The sequence below is a fragment of the Chelonia mydas genome, chromosome 1 (assembly GCF_015237465.2).
Source record: "Chelonia mydas isolate rCheMyd1 chromosome 1, rCheMyd1.pri.v2, whole genome shotgun sequence".
In the NCBI taxonomy this organism is placed as follows: Eukaryota; Metazoa; Chordata; order Testudines; family Cheloniidae; genus Chelonia; species Chelonia mydas.
The window spans coordinates 225,058,083-225,076,907 of NC_057849.1; the positions used below are offsets into that span (position 1 = coordinate 225,058,083).

The 18,825-nt window shown below is 41.0% G+C and overlaps 1 protein-coding gene across 17 annotated transcripts in view; it reads left to right on the plus strand.

Annotated features, from left to right (window-relative positions):
* PHF21B (PHD finger protein 21B) overlaps positions 1-18,825 on the plus strand; it is a 206,892-nt gene that overhangs the window by 172,481 nt on the left and 15,586 nt on the right. For all 17 annotated transcript variants that reach the window (XM_043537846.1, XM_037914592.2, XM_037914558.2 and 14 more), the window contains 2 exons: positions 1,713-1,835; positions 14,842-14,893. In XM_043537846.1, coding sequence (XP_043393781.1) covers positions 1,713-1,835; positions 14,842-14,893 — 175 coding nt within the window. The remainder of the gene's footprint in view (positions 1-1,712; positions 1,836-14,841; positions 14,894-18,825) is intronic.

An 18,825-nucleotide genomic window follows, 5' to 3' on the forward strand; every position in this document is an offset into this window, starting at 1 on the left:
CTTCCTCTCAATCCAATCATAATTAATGAAACTCACAAACTCTCAGCAGACACAAATTTCCTATTGACTTTCCCTTGAATTATAGAAGAATAATGTTAATTATAGAACCCGATTCTGTAGTCTCTTCAATGTAGCACTCTGCAGGGCTATATAAAGTAGCCGGGTGTTCTCTTCTGCAATTCTGGGAAAAGTCCATAAGAGATGAGAGTTCAGGATTTCATAACTGATCAGCAGCTGAACTCCTAGAAAAAAATCCAGTTATGAAATACCTGTTTACTTTTTGCACAGCTGCTAAGCTTTGAAATGCAAGAATTGTGCATCTGTGACACCAGATTCTATTTGAACAAAGACTTGGCATATCCAAAAGACTTCCAGTGTAATTCAGATATTGTATCAGAACCAGCAACCTCTAAAGCAAATGCTCTGTAACCCAATGTAAGTCACAAGACTGCACAAATTGTCATGACAGCAGCATTGCATGTTACAAGGCAGTGTTAATAAAAAAACATGTTCAAAATTCAAAACATGGAACTACTTTGGAACTTGTTGGCAAGACAAGGTCTAATACGCTGACAGGAAAGAGCACAGAAGATAGGATGACTTTTAAGTAAATAAGCAAAGTAGGCATCTTTGGTGTAATTCTCTAGCTAACATAATTTATTTTCCTATTCCTATAATCTGGTTACCAATAAAAAAAAATTTTTCCTTGCGTAAGTACTTGCATTTTTTAAAATGAGTAACTGGAGATCGGATCTATGATGACTGAGTAATATTGATTAAAAGTTAGCAATGAAATAGATTAAAAAGGCCCAGTGGTCAAATCCAATAAACATCATCAGAAAGATGATCTTGGGAAGGTCTCTTATAATCCTTAGGAATTTTTTGTTAATATTATAACGTCACATGGACAGTTTTGTGGTCAGTAATTTGTTCCTCAGTGTTTTTTAATGCAGTCTTGAGATACCGAATCTGCAAAGTATAAGTCTGCTTTGTTGATTCTCAGAATGTTGGTGTTCGGTGTGTTAACTAACATGCACATGTAAGTACTGTGAAGAGCTGTGTAACACTTTCTTTGTGGATGGTGCTGCACAAGAATGAGGTGTAGTTCAGAACGGATGTACATCTTACTGTATTTTTAGACAAATTGAAAACCTACCATAAAACATACTTTTTAGGATTCTGATCTCAGTTACTCCAGTGCAAATCTGGAGTAACTTTATTGATGTCAACAGTTACCTCTCTGTAACTAGGATCAGAATGTAGGCCTGAGTGTACAGCATTTACATCTTTCTTGCTTGTATCTGGAATAAAATAAAATAAATAAATAAACATAAAGCCATTGCCAACACTTTCAAACGTGGATGCCTAAAGTTAGGTCCCTGAATCAATGTCAGATACCTAAATAGAAGTGGCCTGATTTTCAGAGAAGGAGGCACTTGCCGCTCCCTTTGACTTCTAGAAGGAGGTGGAGTGCCTGAGCTCCTGTGAAAAAAGAGATACTTCTCTTTAGGAAACCAAATATAGATTTAGGACCCTAATGTTAATCATCCAAGTTTGAAAATTTTGGCCTGTGACTTTTATTTATTGTCTTTTTAGCAGGTGCTTGACACCGTCCTTCCGCCCTTCAATGAAAGATCTAGGTCAGGTACTCGGCCTGGAAATCTGTTTTGTGTAGTGAACTCTGTTCTCTTCATTTGTTCTTTATTTTGCAGGTTATCATCATTCAGCCTCAAGTCCAGACCCAAACAGAAAATAAAGTGGAAACAAAGAAACCGCCTGAAGAGTCACCTCAGGGACCCCCTGCTACCAAAAAGAAAAAGGAGGAAAATCCAGAGGTGGTAAAACCAATAAAATTTGTCTTTCTTCATAAATGAGATATAAGACTGTTCATTTATTTGGGACCATTTCTAAAGGGCTTTCAGGGTAAATGTAAAATCACTGCATTTGTGCCCACAAATCAGCTACTTGCTTGCCTAGCTACCCAGTTTGCATGTGTAAATAAGGTTAATGCAAGGTAATGCAGTTAGATGCACGTGCACTTTTGGTTGTGTTTTACCAATCTCTAGAAGTTGTCTAGAACACATGCAAGATTTACGGGCCTGACAATTATGTTCATCTAGCCACATTGTGAACCATGTCAAGGTTCCTTCCCCACTCTGAACTCTAGGGTACAGATGTGGGGACCTGCATGAAAAACCCCCTAAGCTTATTTTTACCAGCTTAGGTTAAAACTTCCGCAAGGTACAAACTATTTTACCTTTTGTCCCTGGACTTTATTGCTGCCACCACCAAGCGTCTAACAAATATAACAGGGAAAGAGCCCACTTGGAAACGTCTTTCCCCCAAAATCCCCCCAAGCCCTACACCCCCTTTCCTGGGGAAGGCTTGATAAAAATCCTCACCAATTTGCATAGACCCAAACCCTTGGATCTTAAGAACAATGAAAAAGCAATTAGGTTCTTAAAAGAAGAATTTTAATTGAAGAAAAAGTAAAAGAATCACCTACGTAAAATCAGGATGGTAAATACCTTACAGGATAATCAGATTCAAAACATAGAGAATCACTCTAGGCTAAACCTTAAGTTACAAAAAGACACAAAAACAGGAATACACATTCCATTCAGCACAACTTATTTTATAAGCCATTTAAACAAAACAGAATCTAACGCATCTCTAACTAGATTGCTTATTAACTCTTTACAGGAGTTCTGACCTGCATTCCTGCTCTGGTCCCGGCAAAAGCAACACAGTGTGAAATGTGTACGCTAGCTTAATACATTACTGTTTGTTATCATATATCTATATCTATATCTATATCTATATATATATATATATATCTGGCTTAGGCTGTGTAGTGAAGCTGAATTAACACACTTATTCTGGAAGCGTAGCTTTTGCATTTTCTGATTCTCATTGACTAATGGCTTTTATATCGTATGTAACACTGGTTTTTGCTTTTGATAAATACATGTATATCCACATGAATGAATAACTAAAAAGGGAAACTGGATAAAAGATTAAATATGTTAGATGAACTGCATTTTCTGTGTAAATTAAAATATAAGCCAGAAGATCTGAAAAAATACAGCATAAAGCAGCTATCTCTTTTAACAGGGTTTTTGTGCTTTTAGACTGGATGTACTCAAGTTGGATTATGAATATTTTTGCTGGATTCCCTTAAATTATATAAATTGAATCTGTTTCTAGCTAGCAGAAGTTCAGTTCAGGTGGAATCCAATTCATATTTTGAATAAATTATTGAAAACAAAGTAACTTTGGAACTATAACTTTGAAGGACTATTACAGAATAAATCAATAGTCCTACTAGGAGAGAATTTTTTTGAAGTATTCTTTTTACAATTTTAAGAGGCTCATATAATAAAAAGAGTATTAAAAGGACTGATATTGTGTGATTCCCTCTCAGCGCCTACCACAGATCAGACATTTCACGGCGTCAGGAGGCACTGGCAGGGAGGGGAGAGGAGCGAGGGCACAGCGCGCTTGAGGAAGGGGGCGGAACTGGGCGGGGAAGAGGCAGGGCAAAGGTGGGAAGAGCCGGGGTGGGGGCATAGAAGGGGTGGGAAGAAGCAGGGCAGGGATGGGGCCTTTAGGGAAGGGATGGAGTGGAGGCAGGGCCTGGGCGGAGCCAGGGGGAGCACCTCTCTGCAGATTAGAAACTCAGCACCTACATCCCGGGCCCCGCACCCTCCTAGGGACAGCCCTGCTCTAACAGACACAAATTATGTTAGATTCTGGTTTTTATGTCGCCTCTAGGGTTAGCTCTCCCTCCCCGAAGAGGGAATATAAAACAATGCAGCCAGGGTAGCCAGTGCAGCCTCAGATCCTGGAAAGGCAGGAGAAGGAAAGTGATGAGGCAACTACAAGAATAACTGCTCCTCACTGTGTGATCTCCTCATTCTCTCCCAATGAGGCAGTAAACTGTGGGATGCCTTCTTCAGTTGATTAGAGAGATAAGATGGATGAGAGATATCTTTTATTGGACCAACTTCTGCTGATAAGAGAGACAAGCTTTCAAGCCACACAGGGATCTTCTTTAGGTCTGGGAAAGACACTCCGAGTGTCACAGCTGAATGCACCATGGAACTGATTGGTTAGCATATATTGTAAGGGGCCGTTCGAGGTGGAGTGGCCTGTTAACACCTCTGCAATCATAGGATAAAAAGGAGGGGTTGTTGGGGTACAGATTGCTGTAATAAGCCAGGGGTGGCCAAACTTACCGGCCCTCCGAGACGCATATGACAATCTTCAGAAATTCGAGAGCCGAGGCATGCCTGCTGGGGTTCGGCGGGAGGTCACGTGCCCCCTGCCACCAGATTTTTGCCAGGGTTTTCTGGCTCTGCTTGGTCACATGATGCAGCCAGGCTCTCTCCCTGGAGAGCTGGCAAGATGGGAGCTGCGACTGTAGGGAGAGGCAGCAGCAAATAGCTGGGAGCTGTAGGGAGGGGCCACTGAGGGGAAGAGTGAGGGTGTCCCTGGGTGTGTGTGACTCAAGTTGTTGAGGGGGCTGAATGTTTAAATTGTGCCCCTCCGATCCCCCAGCTATCAGGCACCAGTTGTCTCTGGCAGTAACCTCTAGTCCCACCACCCCGCTGCAGGGCAGAAGCCTGAGCTCCCCCCATCCTGTCTGGTAGGCAGAAAATGTGTGGGGAAAGGCAGGCGTGGGGGGGCTCCTTGAGCTTCACTTTAACTGTAAAAGAGCCACATGTGGCTCGCTAGCCACCGTTTGGACACCATTGTAATAAGCCATGAATCTAGTGTCATAAAGCTTAAATTCATAACTCTACTGGACATTAGAAATCATAGATTGAATAGAGACACTGGATTTATGGCTTATTACAACAAACTTGTCTCTCTCACCATCAGACTTTGGTTCAATAAAAGTTATTACCTCATGCACTTTGTCTCTCTAATATCCTGGGACCAACACAGCTACTACACTGCATTCTTCAGTTGATGACGTCAGTCATTCTAGACCTCGTAAAGTGTATGGCTTACACTCTGGATATACATCTGGAAGTGGTAAAGGAGAAACCTCACAAACTGCTGGACATCTTGCATACATCCATGCTTGGAAGGCTTGTCATGCCTATAAATGAGGGACTTGATGGAGCCTGTGAAAGACCTGTGGCACAAGCCAGCGTCCATTCCAGCTACATCCAAGCAAGCTAGGACTAGGTACCAAGTCCCTTCTGAGGGACTTGAGTACTTTTATTACCACCAAATAGCACGGTCATTTGTGGTAGCTGCAATCCAAGAGAGGTCGAAGCAGCAGGGACTTCTCAAATTTACATTTAGGGAGAGAAATCCAAAGAGACTGGACCCATTTGGATTCAAAGTGTATTCATCTATCAGCCTCCAGATGTGCATGGCTAATTACACAACACTTCTGTCCAAATACGAATACCTGAATTGGACAGTGTCTCAGTTTCTGACAGACAACCTTGAGAATGCAGAGGGGAGCTAACATCATCATGTTTGCAGAACGGCTGATAAACCGCACATCGGCACGGGCCACGCTGGACACCTCTGACAAAGAGGTGCATACTATTGCAGCCTAGCTGGCCATGAGAAGATCTTCCTGGCTTCAGTTTTCAGGGATTCCCAAGGAAGTCCAAACAACAATTGAGGACCCTCCTTTTAAGGGCAACAAACTTCTTAATTCAAAGACTGATAAGGCCCTCTATATCCTTAAGGACGCAAGGGTGACTCTATGCTCCCTGAGCCTCTATGTTCCAGCCCCAAGAAGAAGCAAGCCAAACCAGACTTCCTTCATGCAGTGTTGCTCTTCCCAGTACTGTTAGCAGCCTCAAAGGACATCAGAGCCACCAAGAAGAAAGCAGTTTCCAGCAATGACAACCATCTGCCACTGCACAATCTGTGTCTTCCAGCAACCAGCAGGTTTGACACTCATGTTGAGAGCTTGGCAGAACCATCAGAAGATCTCCTGCCTTCTCTTTCCCTCCTCCGCCTTTGGCAACTGGCTCTCTTTTATTTTTGGGAAGCTTGGACTCAGATCACCTTGGACCAATAGGTCCTGGAAATTGAAACAAGGGGGTATTCTATCCACTTCCAGTTCCTTCCTACATCTTGTCCCCCTTCTCCATTCCTTTTCAGAGATCTTTTTTATGAGATACTGTTAAAGTAAGAAGCAGACTCCCTTCTACAACTGAGAGTCGTGGAGGAGATGCCCTTAGAATTCATTGGAATGGGGTTTTAGTCCCATTATTTTCTCATCCCAAAGAATAAAGGGGATTGGCATCCCATTCTGAATCTTTGACGTTTCAACAAATTGTTTCAAGTTCAAAATGGTGGCTCTGGCCTCCATAATTCCATCTTTAGATCCTCAATACTGGTTTGCAGCTCTCAACCTGCAAGATGCTTACTTTCACCTATCTGTTCATCCAGCCCACGGGTACCTGGTAGGAACATCTCACAACTGGTACAGAGTGTTGCCACAACTTGGTAGTTGTGGCCCCTCATCTTAGGATACATGAAATCTAGATGCACCCATACCTTTAGAACTGGTTGATTCAAGGAAGATAACCCCATCAAGTGATCAATTCAACTCAAATGACCTTAAATTTCTTCGGCTGAAAGTCAGAAAAAGAAATCCATGCTTATTCCCACTCAAAGCCTAGAATTCATAGGAGCTGTGTTAGATTACAGGTCAGCAAGAGCTTACCTTCCACAAAAAAGATTCCAGGCAATAGTAAACCTCATAAACCAACTTCAAGTGCACCCAAAACATCAGTAAGAGCATGTCTTAGATATCCGGGACACATGGCTTCATGCACCAACATGATGCAGTTTGCCAGACTTCACCTACATTCAATGCTAGGGTGGCTGAAATCAGTGTATCAACCCAGCCAGCACACATGAACATGATGGTCGTGGTATCTCGAGACATTCTCTCCTTGTTAAACTGGTGGAGAGACACAATACAGGTGTTCAAGGAAATACCTGTCTCTTCACCTCTTCCTACCAAAACTGCTGTGACAAGTGCCTCCACTCAGACATGGGGTGTTCATCTAGATCCCCTTCAAACTCAGGGCCTGTGATCCCCTCAGGAAGATCATCTGGAGTATATGTCCCAGAGCTCAGAGCCATTTGCCTAGCATGCAAAGTTCTTACCACTAGTCTAGGGATTCACAGTCCAAGTGTTGACAGATAACACCACAGCTATGTGTTCTGGCAAGAGGAAGCAAGATCATCTGTGCACTGTTGGCTCTGCATCTTCTTGGCCTTCACAACGCCTTGGCAGATCAATCTAACAGGTAGTTCTCAGACAACCACAAGTGGCCTATCATAGGCTCAGTGCTGCAGAACACCTTTCACAAGTGGGGATTTCCAGAAATAGACCTGTCTGACATTTCTTCTTTACTGTGGCAGACATTTTGTTCCAAAGGGGGTTTGAGCCTAGGCTCCCTGACAGACACTATACTCATCCATTGGTCACCGAGATGAATGTATGCCTTTCCACCATGATACCAAGTGTTCTGAAGCAAGACGCAAGACTGATGATTTTGATAGCCCAAGAATGGACCCAGCAGTTCTGGTATTTGGCTCTGATGAACCTCTCAACAGAGCTCTCCCCCCTCATCACCTTACCTGCTCTGCCCAGCAGAACAATGGTCAGATCCTTCACCTGGTCCCAGCTTTGTTACATCTGACAGCCTGGATGCTGGCTTGATGATGTCCCCTGAAAGAAGTTGTTCAGCTGAAGTAATCTTTAAGTAGCATTCCTAGTACCTATCTCTAAGCAAAGGTACAACTATTTTAGTCACCAACAGTGGAATCCATGTGGACAACCATAAATCTGGTGTTCTTTGACTTTCAAGTGGTTGGTTTTGCAACCTCTGTAACAGTAATTTTTGTAGATAATCACCTAGGTTTTCTTCAAAGGAAAAAGGTCAAAATCAAATTCTGTTGTATGTAATTGTAAAACCCCTTATCATGCATCATCATCAGAGTTTGAACCTTCAGCATTGCAATACAGATCACTACCATTTAGACTACAAGACTAACCATAGGCACCAACTTCTCTTTGCCTCGTGCATGCTTGACCTCTCCTCCCCTGGCCCCATCCTGCACTTCCTCTTCCCACCCCTGCACTGCTCTCGCCCCACCCCCATTCCACCCCTTCCCCAAAGTCCCCGCCCCACCCTGCTTTTACCCACCCGAGCTCCGCCCCCTTTCCCCAAGTCCCCGCCACTTCCCTGCTTCTTCTCCGCCTCCTTCCCTGAGCATGCTGCATCCCTGCTCCTCCCCCTCCATCCCGGAAAGTCCTAAGCGCCGCCAAACAGCTGTTAGGCAGCGGGGGGGGGGGAGCACTGGGAGGGAGGGGGAGGAGCAGGGACACGGTGCACTCGGGTGGAGGGGAAGAAGCTTGGCTGCCAGTGGGTGCGGCGCACCCGCTAATTTTTCCCCATGGGTGCTCCAGCCCCGGAGCACCCACAGAGTCAGCGCCTATGGGACTAACTATGGCAGCAGGAGAAGGCTGTTTTTCTAGAGGAGGGATGATGGCACCATATGTTGGGTCAATGGGATGGCTGGGGGAAGCCCAACCCAGCACTCTCTTGGCTCCTGCTCCATGTGATGCCCTGGAGAGTGGTGTTAGCTGCTGAATCTAGACACACTACCAGGGGATCTGCCCCAACTTTCCCTCACTCTCCCCCTTAGAAATTGGAGTGTCTCTCACCTCATGTGGTACTCCCAGAGAGAGATAAGATAGGAGGCGTAAGCCATGTGCCAGTATTAGCCTGGTAGGAGAGAGAACAGTGCCTTGTTCATTCCTCCTACCCCACTGCTCTGGCAGCTCTCAGGCATTCTAGCCGCAATTAAGTGGTGCTTCTGCATGGCCACAGGTCTGACTCTTCAGAATGTTCATAGTCAATTATTATTTTGGCAAGCTGCCCAAATTTCTCTGAGGAAAGCAAGTAAAAGAAAGGAAATGGTGATTTTTTTTATAGTTTATAATTCCGCCAAACCTGAAAAGAATGTCATGAGACAAAGAAAAGGCCTCTAGCTACAGGGCTTTCTCCCTCCAAATTTCAAGGGCCTGCTGGAAACAATGGAGGTGTTAGAGCTTCTAAAAAAAGTTGCCAGAATCTGAAGAAACTGTGAAGCAGACAAAATATACTAGTCACTAGCTGTAGGGTTACCATATTTCAGGTTCCCAAAAAGAGGACACTGCCTAGGGAGGGGGTGAGGGGAAGAGGAGTTGTGCACACGAGTGCTTATGCCAGCAAAACTTATGTCGCTCACTCGCAAGCAACAAAAGTTTGACTAGCGTAGACATGGCCTTAGTGAGCTTAGTGAGCTTCCTGTTAAATTAGTATCCTGGTCTGTGAGCACCTTGGCCTTTGACCCCTTTGTTAGTTTAGACAAGGATATCATCACCAGCAAAGTAGGAAGCACCTTCAACCACACTTTTCAGTGTAGGGCAGTAAAGGCTTAACTGTGAATTTCCTTTATTTTATTGATATGTCTCACAGCATAAGGCTCAGAGTGTAGGTTTAGAGTTAATTTCTTTTGTTCCTTGAAAGTAAACTTTAGTTGATTATCATGCATTTATGTAATTAGTGTAATTAGTGCTAACTGCATAATTAGTGTAAACATGTGTAATGACATAAATGGAACATGTAATTACAAAATGAAATGGCTTTGTAAAAATCCTTATTAAACTATGTGGAAAGATGTACTGCACGTTTCCAAAAGCATGGGTCAATATCTGGTGGTACAGAGTACAGAAGGTAGGATTATTTAAAATATGCATTATATATGCACAATGTAAGCACTTGCTCCTTTATTTATCTTAAAAGCACAGAACATAAATAGGAACTTGGATTGAAATTCTGTAAATAAATGTCAATGATGAAAGATTGGAATTCACAATGAAAAATACAGAAAATACAAAAGGACCTTGCTAATTTTTGCTAATGGCCAACAACCCCATTGTGGATTGCTCAATGTTACAAATAAATGAACAAACTCCATAATATACATATATGTATATATATAGTACTTTAATGGATTTTTGTAAATGTAGTTTTAATTGTGATAAGATTTCATAGCATGATGTTAAATGTACAGTAGTACACTTGGTACAAGTAATGAAGCCTTCTATCTCAGGTTACTTAGCTAGCTCCCATTACTGCAGTATCTGAGCACCTCACATTCTTTAATGTATTTAGCCTTACAACAGCCCTGTGAATTGGAGAAATAATATTGTTTCTGTTCTACAGATGGGGATCAGAGACTTTTAAAAGTATGGAGGTGCTTGAAGATGCAGATAGGCACATAGTGGGATTTTCAAAAGCAGGTGTGGCCTAGCTTGCATTGATTTTCAATCTATTTTTGGAAATCTGCATTTTTAAGCATCTATGTATCTTTAAAAATCTGGCCCTAAGTGCTTTGCCCAAAGGAATTGAACCTGGATCTCCCAAAACCAAGACTTGTGTCCTAACTACAGTAACTCCTCGCTTAACATTGTAGTTATGTTCCTGAAAAATGCGACTTTAAGCGAAACAATGTTTAGCGAATCCAATTTCCCCATAAGAATTAATGTAAATGGGGGGTGGGGAGGTTAGGTTCCCAGGAAATTTTTTTTCACCAGACAAAATACTATGTTTTATATATATATACGCAGTATAAATTCTAAACAAACAATTTAATACTGTACACAGCAATGATGATTGGGAAGCTTGGTTGAGGTGGTGAAGTCAGAGGGTGGGCTATTTCCCAGGGAATGCCTTACTCCTAAATGATGAACTAGCATTCGGCTGAGCCCTCAAGGGTTAACACGTTGTTGATGTAGCCTCACACTCTACAAGGCAACGCAAATGGAGGGAGGGGAGACAGCATGGCAGACAGAGACAGAGACACACACCCTGTGTGTGTGAGAGAGAGAGATGCGCATTGCCCCTTTAAGTACTCTGATGCCACTCTAAGTACATTGCCTTTTTAAGTAGGTCAGCAAGTTGAGACAGCAGTTGCTACCAGCAAGCTCCCTCTGTCCTGAGCCCTGTTGTGTCCCCACCTGCTCTTGGAGATGGGGTAAGCGGGGGGCAGGGGGAGGGGGACACCCTGACATTAGCACCCTTCTTCCCCCCTCCCCCCACAGCAAGCAAGAGGCTCCCAGGAGCAGCTCCAAGGCAGAGGAGCAGGAGCAGCACATGGCAGTGGGGGGAGGGACAGCTGAACTGCCAGCAATTGGTAACCTGCTGGGCGACTGCCGCACAGGGAACTTAGGGGAATGGGGAGCTGATGGGGGGCTGCCGGTCCACCCTGATTCCAAGCCCCCACCAGCTAGCTCCAAAGGGCTGCTCTTCCTGCAAGCAGTGGACAAAGCAGGCGGCTGCCAAACAACGTTATAAGGGAGCATTGCACAACTATAAACGAGCATGTTCCCTCATTGATCAGCAACGTAACAATGAACCAACATTAACCGGGACAACTTTAAGTGAGGAGTTACTGTACTGAGCTATGCTTCCTCTTTAAGGAAGTACCCACTCAATTTTTGCTGATAAGTCGGGGAGAAAACTGGCTTGTTTTAAAGAGATGTGAGTTGCGTAAACGGATCACAGTATTATCAGACCTAGGTCCCTGATTCAGCAAAGTACTTAAGCATGTGTGTAATTTTGGCATTAACTGACTGCTTGAGTGGCCACTGAAATGCTTAAAGTAATGCACGCTGTTAAATACCTTTTTGAAGTGGGGCCTAAATATAAAACTGATTTATAGAGCTTGTCAAAAAAAAATATGCACTAAAAGTTTTTTCATTAAAACATGGCCTCTTTAAGAAAACAAAACTTTTTGCAAAAACTTGCTGACAGTGAAATTTTCCATTTTTGGCAATGTTTTCCATGACATTTTTAGCAACATTTTAATTTAAAAAATTAAGATTTTATTAAAACTATATGGAAGAATTTTGGCTGCTGAATACACACTTCTTGATAAATGAAAAAAGTTGATAATTTTAATTAAAATTTTAATTAGAAGTCACAGAAAATGTTGCCAAAAATGTTCATGGTGAATCCTGGAAAATGGGAAAACCATCATAATTTTGAAATTTTTAGCAGAATCAATTTCCTGGGTTTTTTTTCAATTAAGATCATTTCTCACTCATTTCCTCAGTATAGCTTTCTTGCAATATTTTTCCGCACAGTTAAAAGAAAATACTACAGTCAAAACAGTTTACTCCTCCTGTCTACAGAGGAAAGGAACAGAGAGATTGATGCTTCAGTTTTAAACACATTTAAGGGGCTGATATACCATCGAGATGAATGTGAAATGAGAACCTGGATAGACTGAATTATCACTTTTATGGATTAGTGCAGTGAGAATTAGCAATTTTCCATTGTAGCTCCTCAGCTTTGTGGAAAAATGCATAGCAGTGGAGGTAGTGTTTTGAGTGAAATTCAGTTGAACACATCATTATGAAAAAGTGAAGCCCATAAAAATACATATACCATTAAAATAATACTCGTTAAAGAAATACAGCTTGTACTACGGTTTTTGAAAACGAGATTGTCTTGCAGACATCTATTAAGGTCTGACTCTTCTATCCTTAATAGTGAGATAACTATCAGGTCCATTTAATGAATACTGTGCATATGTTAAATAACTATGCTATCGTTAATTCTGTTAGAAAATTTTATTAAAATACTTTTTGTAATAAAAAGTGGAAATTATTTAGCAGGGGTTCCAATCTCAATTTAATTTTAGATTCAAGAGATTGACACTTTGCTCCTCCTCACAATTTAATTTTCAGATAATATCATATGCATTTATGGTTCTGCTATGAGAATTTAATCAAATATTGACTGTTCAAAATTTCTAAGCCTGAAATTAAAAAGCCTATTGAATCACTAAAGGTAAGGTTTATCATGCTGTAAAGTTAACTCCCAGCTTCTCTTGTCAGGTGCTGCTTGTAATTCAAATCTATTGACAAAATTCCCCTCTCAGATCTACACAGTGAATCTCAGATCAGATATTCTGCTTTTCCTTCATGTGCAGGACCCGCACTGATACCAGTTGGTGTTTCATATATGTAGGGAGGGCAGATTATCGGAGTTAAGATTTGTCATGCAAATCTATCAGTTGGTTATATGCCCATCATCACCACAGTAGCTGAAGAGGCAATTTAATCCTATCATCCAGTTTGCCAGTGCTGAGATGCCACTTACCCATTTTTTATCTATGGCAAAAACTGAACCTTGAGCAGACTATGTGGTTTGGCAGAATGAGTATGGATTTGGCAGTCAGGAGCTCCCCAGTTCCAATCCTAGCTCTGCCATTGCATCACTGTGTGATCTTGGGCATATCACTTCACCTTTCTGATAAAGACTTTAAAAGGAACAAAAAGGATAAAGGCACCCCACTCTGCCCTTTGTGCCCCTCATTTGCAGTTTCTTCATGTGTAAAATGAAGATAATAATGCTTACTAGGTCTGAAAATCGGAATTCTCATCACAACTGGAAATTCTGGTATTTCAGCTTTGTTTTCATCCCAAATAGAGACAAAAAGTCAAAATGTGAACATTTTTCACTGAATGAAAACTTTAATTTTCACTTAGGAAATATCTAAATGTTTCGTTTTGATGCTTTTGATCAAAACAAAATGAATCTAAACATTTCATTTGGAGTCAGTTTGACACTTAACTGCACCTGCCTATAGTGCCATGGCACTTCATGGACATTGCAGTTAAGGTGCCTCTTGTCCCCAAGGGCTGAGCTCTCTGATCAGACTGCTACTCTCTTGATTCACCTGCAGTCATGTACCTCCATGCTGCGGCATGTCTTTCAGTTTGGGGAGATTGCCATGCATCCTGGGAGATATAGTCCTGCCAAAGAGCCTGTCCCATAGGGGAAAATAAGGCTATGAGGCACTGTGGGCAGATGTAGTTTAATATCAAAATGAGGGAAAACTAAATAGTTTGGCCCACTTCCACAAATCAAAATATTTCAGTTCATGTCAAAACAATACAAACCAAAATATTACAAGAAAATAGAAACATTTCCTAGGGAAAATTTCAATTTTGCTGAAACTGCATTTTCCACTGAAAAAATCATGTTGATGTAAAATTCCTGACCAGCTGCACTTCTTGTCCACGTACCTATCAGTGTGTTGGGAAGAGTCATTAGTGTATGTTTAGTGATTTGAATGTACATATTATATAAAAATACTATGTATTATTATGGGCCAAATTCTGCTTTACAGCATGGCTCCAACTGAAGTCAGTGGGAGATGCTTGTTTATTATCTGCTGGAAGATGTTGGGTCCAGTTGTAAGGCAACCCTGTGTCTGACTAATTTAGATGTGTGAGATTCTTTCTACAGTGTTTGGGAGGGGCAGACTTTGAATGGCAATAGGAAAACATGCCTAATATGCCTTCAGTAACAGCTAATTATTAGAATATACATAGTGGTGTAAAGTTTAGTGAGTGTATCACTGGCCTGTTTAATTTATAACACGTCCAACCAATAATAATAATGAACTAAACATTTCTCTGGAAATTTTCTAGCATAAAAATAGCAGGATCGGGGTGGAGTTTTGATGATACTGTAAATTCTTATGTTTATATCATTGGATTTTGGTAAACCTATGCTTGTTACCAAGACTCATATAATCATGCATGTGGCATATGTCTGTTCACATGTAACTGAAGAAGATCTTCAGTTTAAGTTCACATTGTTATATATTTATTCAAAAAGTAGAATTTTATAAAATCCCTAAATGGAGTTTATTCTGGCAAAGCTGGCATTTTTTTACAGTTGTTATCATAGGATGCAAAACTGAATTTTCTTAATTTTTCCCTAGAAAATTGCCTTTATGGTAGCATTAGGCCTGGTTACAACAGAACACTTGGAAGGTAAGTATTCATATATTGTTTTACAGTTACACTTTAGTCTGTAATCTCATCTGTTCTCCATACTGTGCTGCAGACAGTAAGAATCAATGAGGAATCTGTCTACAGAAAGCAGAAGGATTTGGTAAAATCTTAACAATGCTCAACTGTCCCATCCTAAAAATAATGGATCAGAGCCTCTGGCTCTTGCTTAGCTCTCTTTGCATGCCTCACAGGGAGCAGAAATTGACTCCTCAGCTGGGACGCCTGGCATAAGGGGTCAGGAGGGGGTCTGGCAAGAATGCTCTGCTCTCAAGCAGTCCCCAGCTGGTAGATGGCCCCTTGAGAACTGTTACGAGTGTCATAGGTTAGAAAACCTAAACTCCACCAAAGCTGTGACCAACGCAGATCTGGGTAGTGAATCAGAGAGCCAATTTGCCAACCCTTTCTGTAGGTAGATTTCCTCCCCTCTCCCAATCCACTTGCTGCACCAGCTAGAAAGCTGGCACAATGGATAATCTGGGCCAATGTCCATCTTTCAGTGTGTGTTTGATCCCTATGTATTCTGTCACCTCTGTAGTCCCATGATCAATCTTCAAAACTAAACTGCAAGAATTAACAGATTTATGCCTCTTTTTCTGTTGTGAAAGTGTAGATGGAGAAAAGTGGCCTGATTTGCACATTTGCTGCAGGTGTGAAATAGATTTTTTGGCAGCAAGGGGAAGAGATCCAAACATTAACTACAAATTTCAGGCAGTGCATTTTTTTCTATAAAAACTTGGGTCCAAATCCACAGCAGGTATAAACTGGTATAGTTCCATCATAGTCACTGGAGCTTATGCCACTTGAGAATCTCGCCTTTGATTTTGCATGATTGAATCATAAATTACTAACTAATTTACTAAACTCCTATCTTATGGCTCCCATTCAGGAAGATACTTAAGCATATGTCTAACTTTCAGCATGCGAGTAGTCTTAGGGCTTGCCTACACATTGGTGTTATGTGCTCTATAGGAGGTGTAATTTCTAAAGCACACTAATGTGTTATGCATTAATTGGTCCATGTAGCCCTGCTGGTGCGCACTAGAGGTTCTCCAGAGGGCTTTAATGTAGTATTGTTTAAAACAGCACTACAGAGCACCCTAGGGAACTTTTAATGCACACCAGCAGGGTTTGCATGGACCAATTAATGCGCATGTTAGTGCACTTTAGAAATCACACCCCGGTAAAGAGCATTACCCCACTGTGTAGACAAGCTCTTAGTAAAATCAATGAGACTACTCATGCTTAAAGTCAGGCACGTACTTCAGTATCTGAGTTAGAGCCCGTGTTACCATTGGAAAATTTGATTTTTATGTATTTTTTAATAAAACCACTCATCTTCCTAGTTCTCTAGTACATTAATTTTTTTTATTCAGTGTATCGGGAGACCGTAACATTTTAATAACAATATCATGCCAAAATATGCAGTATGTTTTCTTTAATTTTGTTCCTCGATTTTCCAGAGTGGCTTTTCTCTTTATATTTGCATTTTAGAAAATCATCCTAGTGTCCTGAAGACTGAAAATTTGAAAGCAGTTTAAAGAAAGTTTAAGATGTCACCTTTCCTAATCCTTAATGGAAATAGATTGAAATGGAAATTAAGAGAGAGCATTTTTTTGCTCATCTCTTATAATTCAAAAGTACAGATGATGATTGCAAGTCTTAGAGATTATTCATGTTCTCTTTTATATTTGAGGAAAATGGGGCAGAATCTGAAATTATGATAAAGTGCATGAAGAGCATCATTTTGAATAATTCTGTTGCCCTTGGGTTTCATTAAAACATGCTAATTCGATGCCACTATGTTGAAAATACTAGGTAGCACCCAATTTTCTTCCTTATACTGTAAGTGCAAAGACTTACATTTTTGAATCTACATACTATTCTAATCCTGCAAAATTAGTCCCTTTAGACAAATTCACTTTTTTTTAATATTCCTACTGCTTCTAAATAAATGGCTCCGTATAAAGTCATTTACTATAGAAAGGGTATTTCTTCACAATTAGTGGTGATTACAACTGTCAAAGAAAAGTACCTCAACAGATTTCACACTCCTGAGAGTTTATTATTTCAATCCTTTGTCATGTTTACTGTTACCAGTCATTGCTGTTTGTCAGGCAGTATTGGTCATTAAATTCAGCTTATTTTTAGTGTGTCTAATGTGTTTAGCAATTTTACGCTTTTGGAAGTAAAAACATAAAGCATATTCAGACTGGGTCATTAAAACTTATTTGATATCATTACTCTATTATGTAATATCTTTTGCCTTCCTTTGTATTGATTTACTTTGTGGTTGAGGGCCCTAGACAACTTATGGGCTGTGATCCACTTCAGCCTAGCAACCCTTCCAGCTAACTTCCAGAAAAGTTTCTTTCCCTTCATTGGGAGCAGCACACTGCCCTGCAGAGAGTCAACCTGAGCCATATGCACTCTCTTTTGAGGGTTTAAGTAGTAAATGGAACACATGAACCTTGTGTTGGATTTTTGTAAGAGGTACATGTCACTCAGGATACATTGTCAATATAGGCTGCATAGACCAATTTACAAGAGATATTCATTGGTGATGGTGGTAGTGGACTGATGCTTCGCTGGGGACAAAGCTGATTTCCAGTTAATGTGTTGCTGATGTATGACACCCACCTAAAGTATTTCTTTTTAGCTTTTTCTTTTAAAAAAAATACACATGCATACTTGTGGCATTGGCGGTGAGAACCAAACATTTCACCAGAGTGGGTCACCAGAGTGCATCCTGGATCCAGCATCAATGACAAAAAGTTGTTACAATCTGGTGACTGGGCATGCCCTGTGGGAGACTTGAGCTTAGTTTTCTCAATCCAGTTCCTACTCAGTGAGTGTCCACATCACCAAAACCCTCCAGCACACTTGTTGGCAACCTCAGCTAAAGCCAAAGGCTGGATGGGCATTTGGGGTGAACTAATTTCTTGCTACTAGAGGTAGCCCCTTATGGTCATGATATCACGACGTTGAGAAAAAGTTTGCACAGCTGCTGCCTGTAAATACATAGACTTCAGTCTCTAGCGTTTTTCACCAGCACTAACAAATGAGAAAAGATAGTGTATATAAGCCTCAGTTTTTCCAGAAGTGACTAGTGATTTTCAGAATTCAACTTGACACGTTTCAGGAGCCTGATTTTCAGAAAGCGCTGAGTCCCCAGAAATGGCGCATCCAAGATTACTAGTTGATTTGAAAAATGAAGGCTATAAAATACACTGGCACAGTAAACATCTTCCTCCATTTTCACAAACAGTTTGCAAAGAATAAAGTGAAATACACCAGGTGAAATCCTGGCCCTATTGTCATCAATGGGGTCAGGATTTTACCCTATCTACATCTTTGTATATTTACAGAGGTATTATGCATTACTTTTCACAGCCAATGTTACTCCTAAATCCCTTTTGGTGTAGGAAAACAAGAGTTTTCCTGTGTTTCCCTACTTCTAAATAGGACTGTGACTTGGTGCGTCTGGAGTTCCAATTATGATGATGACCTTAGAAGGCCTTACTTCTGCCTGTGCCAGTAACAGATACTACATTCTATGCACAAGATCATAATACTGTATACTATGGACAGACAAATTATCAGTCCATAGTTAAGATTGAATTTAGCTTCTCATTATGACCCTGATTTTCATCACCTTCCTAACCTGAGGAAAACAAAACCAATATACAGTAAAATTTCAAAATAGCCCTGTGATTTTTACTGGATACAACTTGCAAGGGATATATGTTTGATATGCTTTTTTTTTTTTAATAACAGATATTGGTAGTGTTTTGAAAGCCATCTGAAGGAGCTTTCTAAATATGTTTCTGAAGGGATCATAATAAAATCTTTTAGTGCAGAGCAAGCCTGTTTTGGAGGAAGATGAAATAAAAATGCCTGTGTTTGAATTTTAT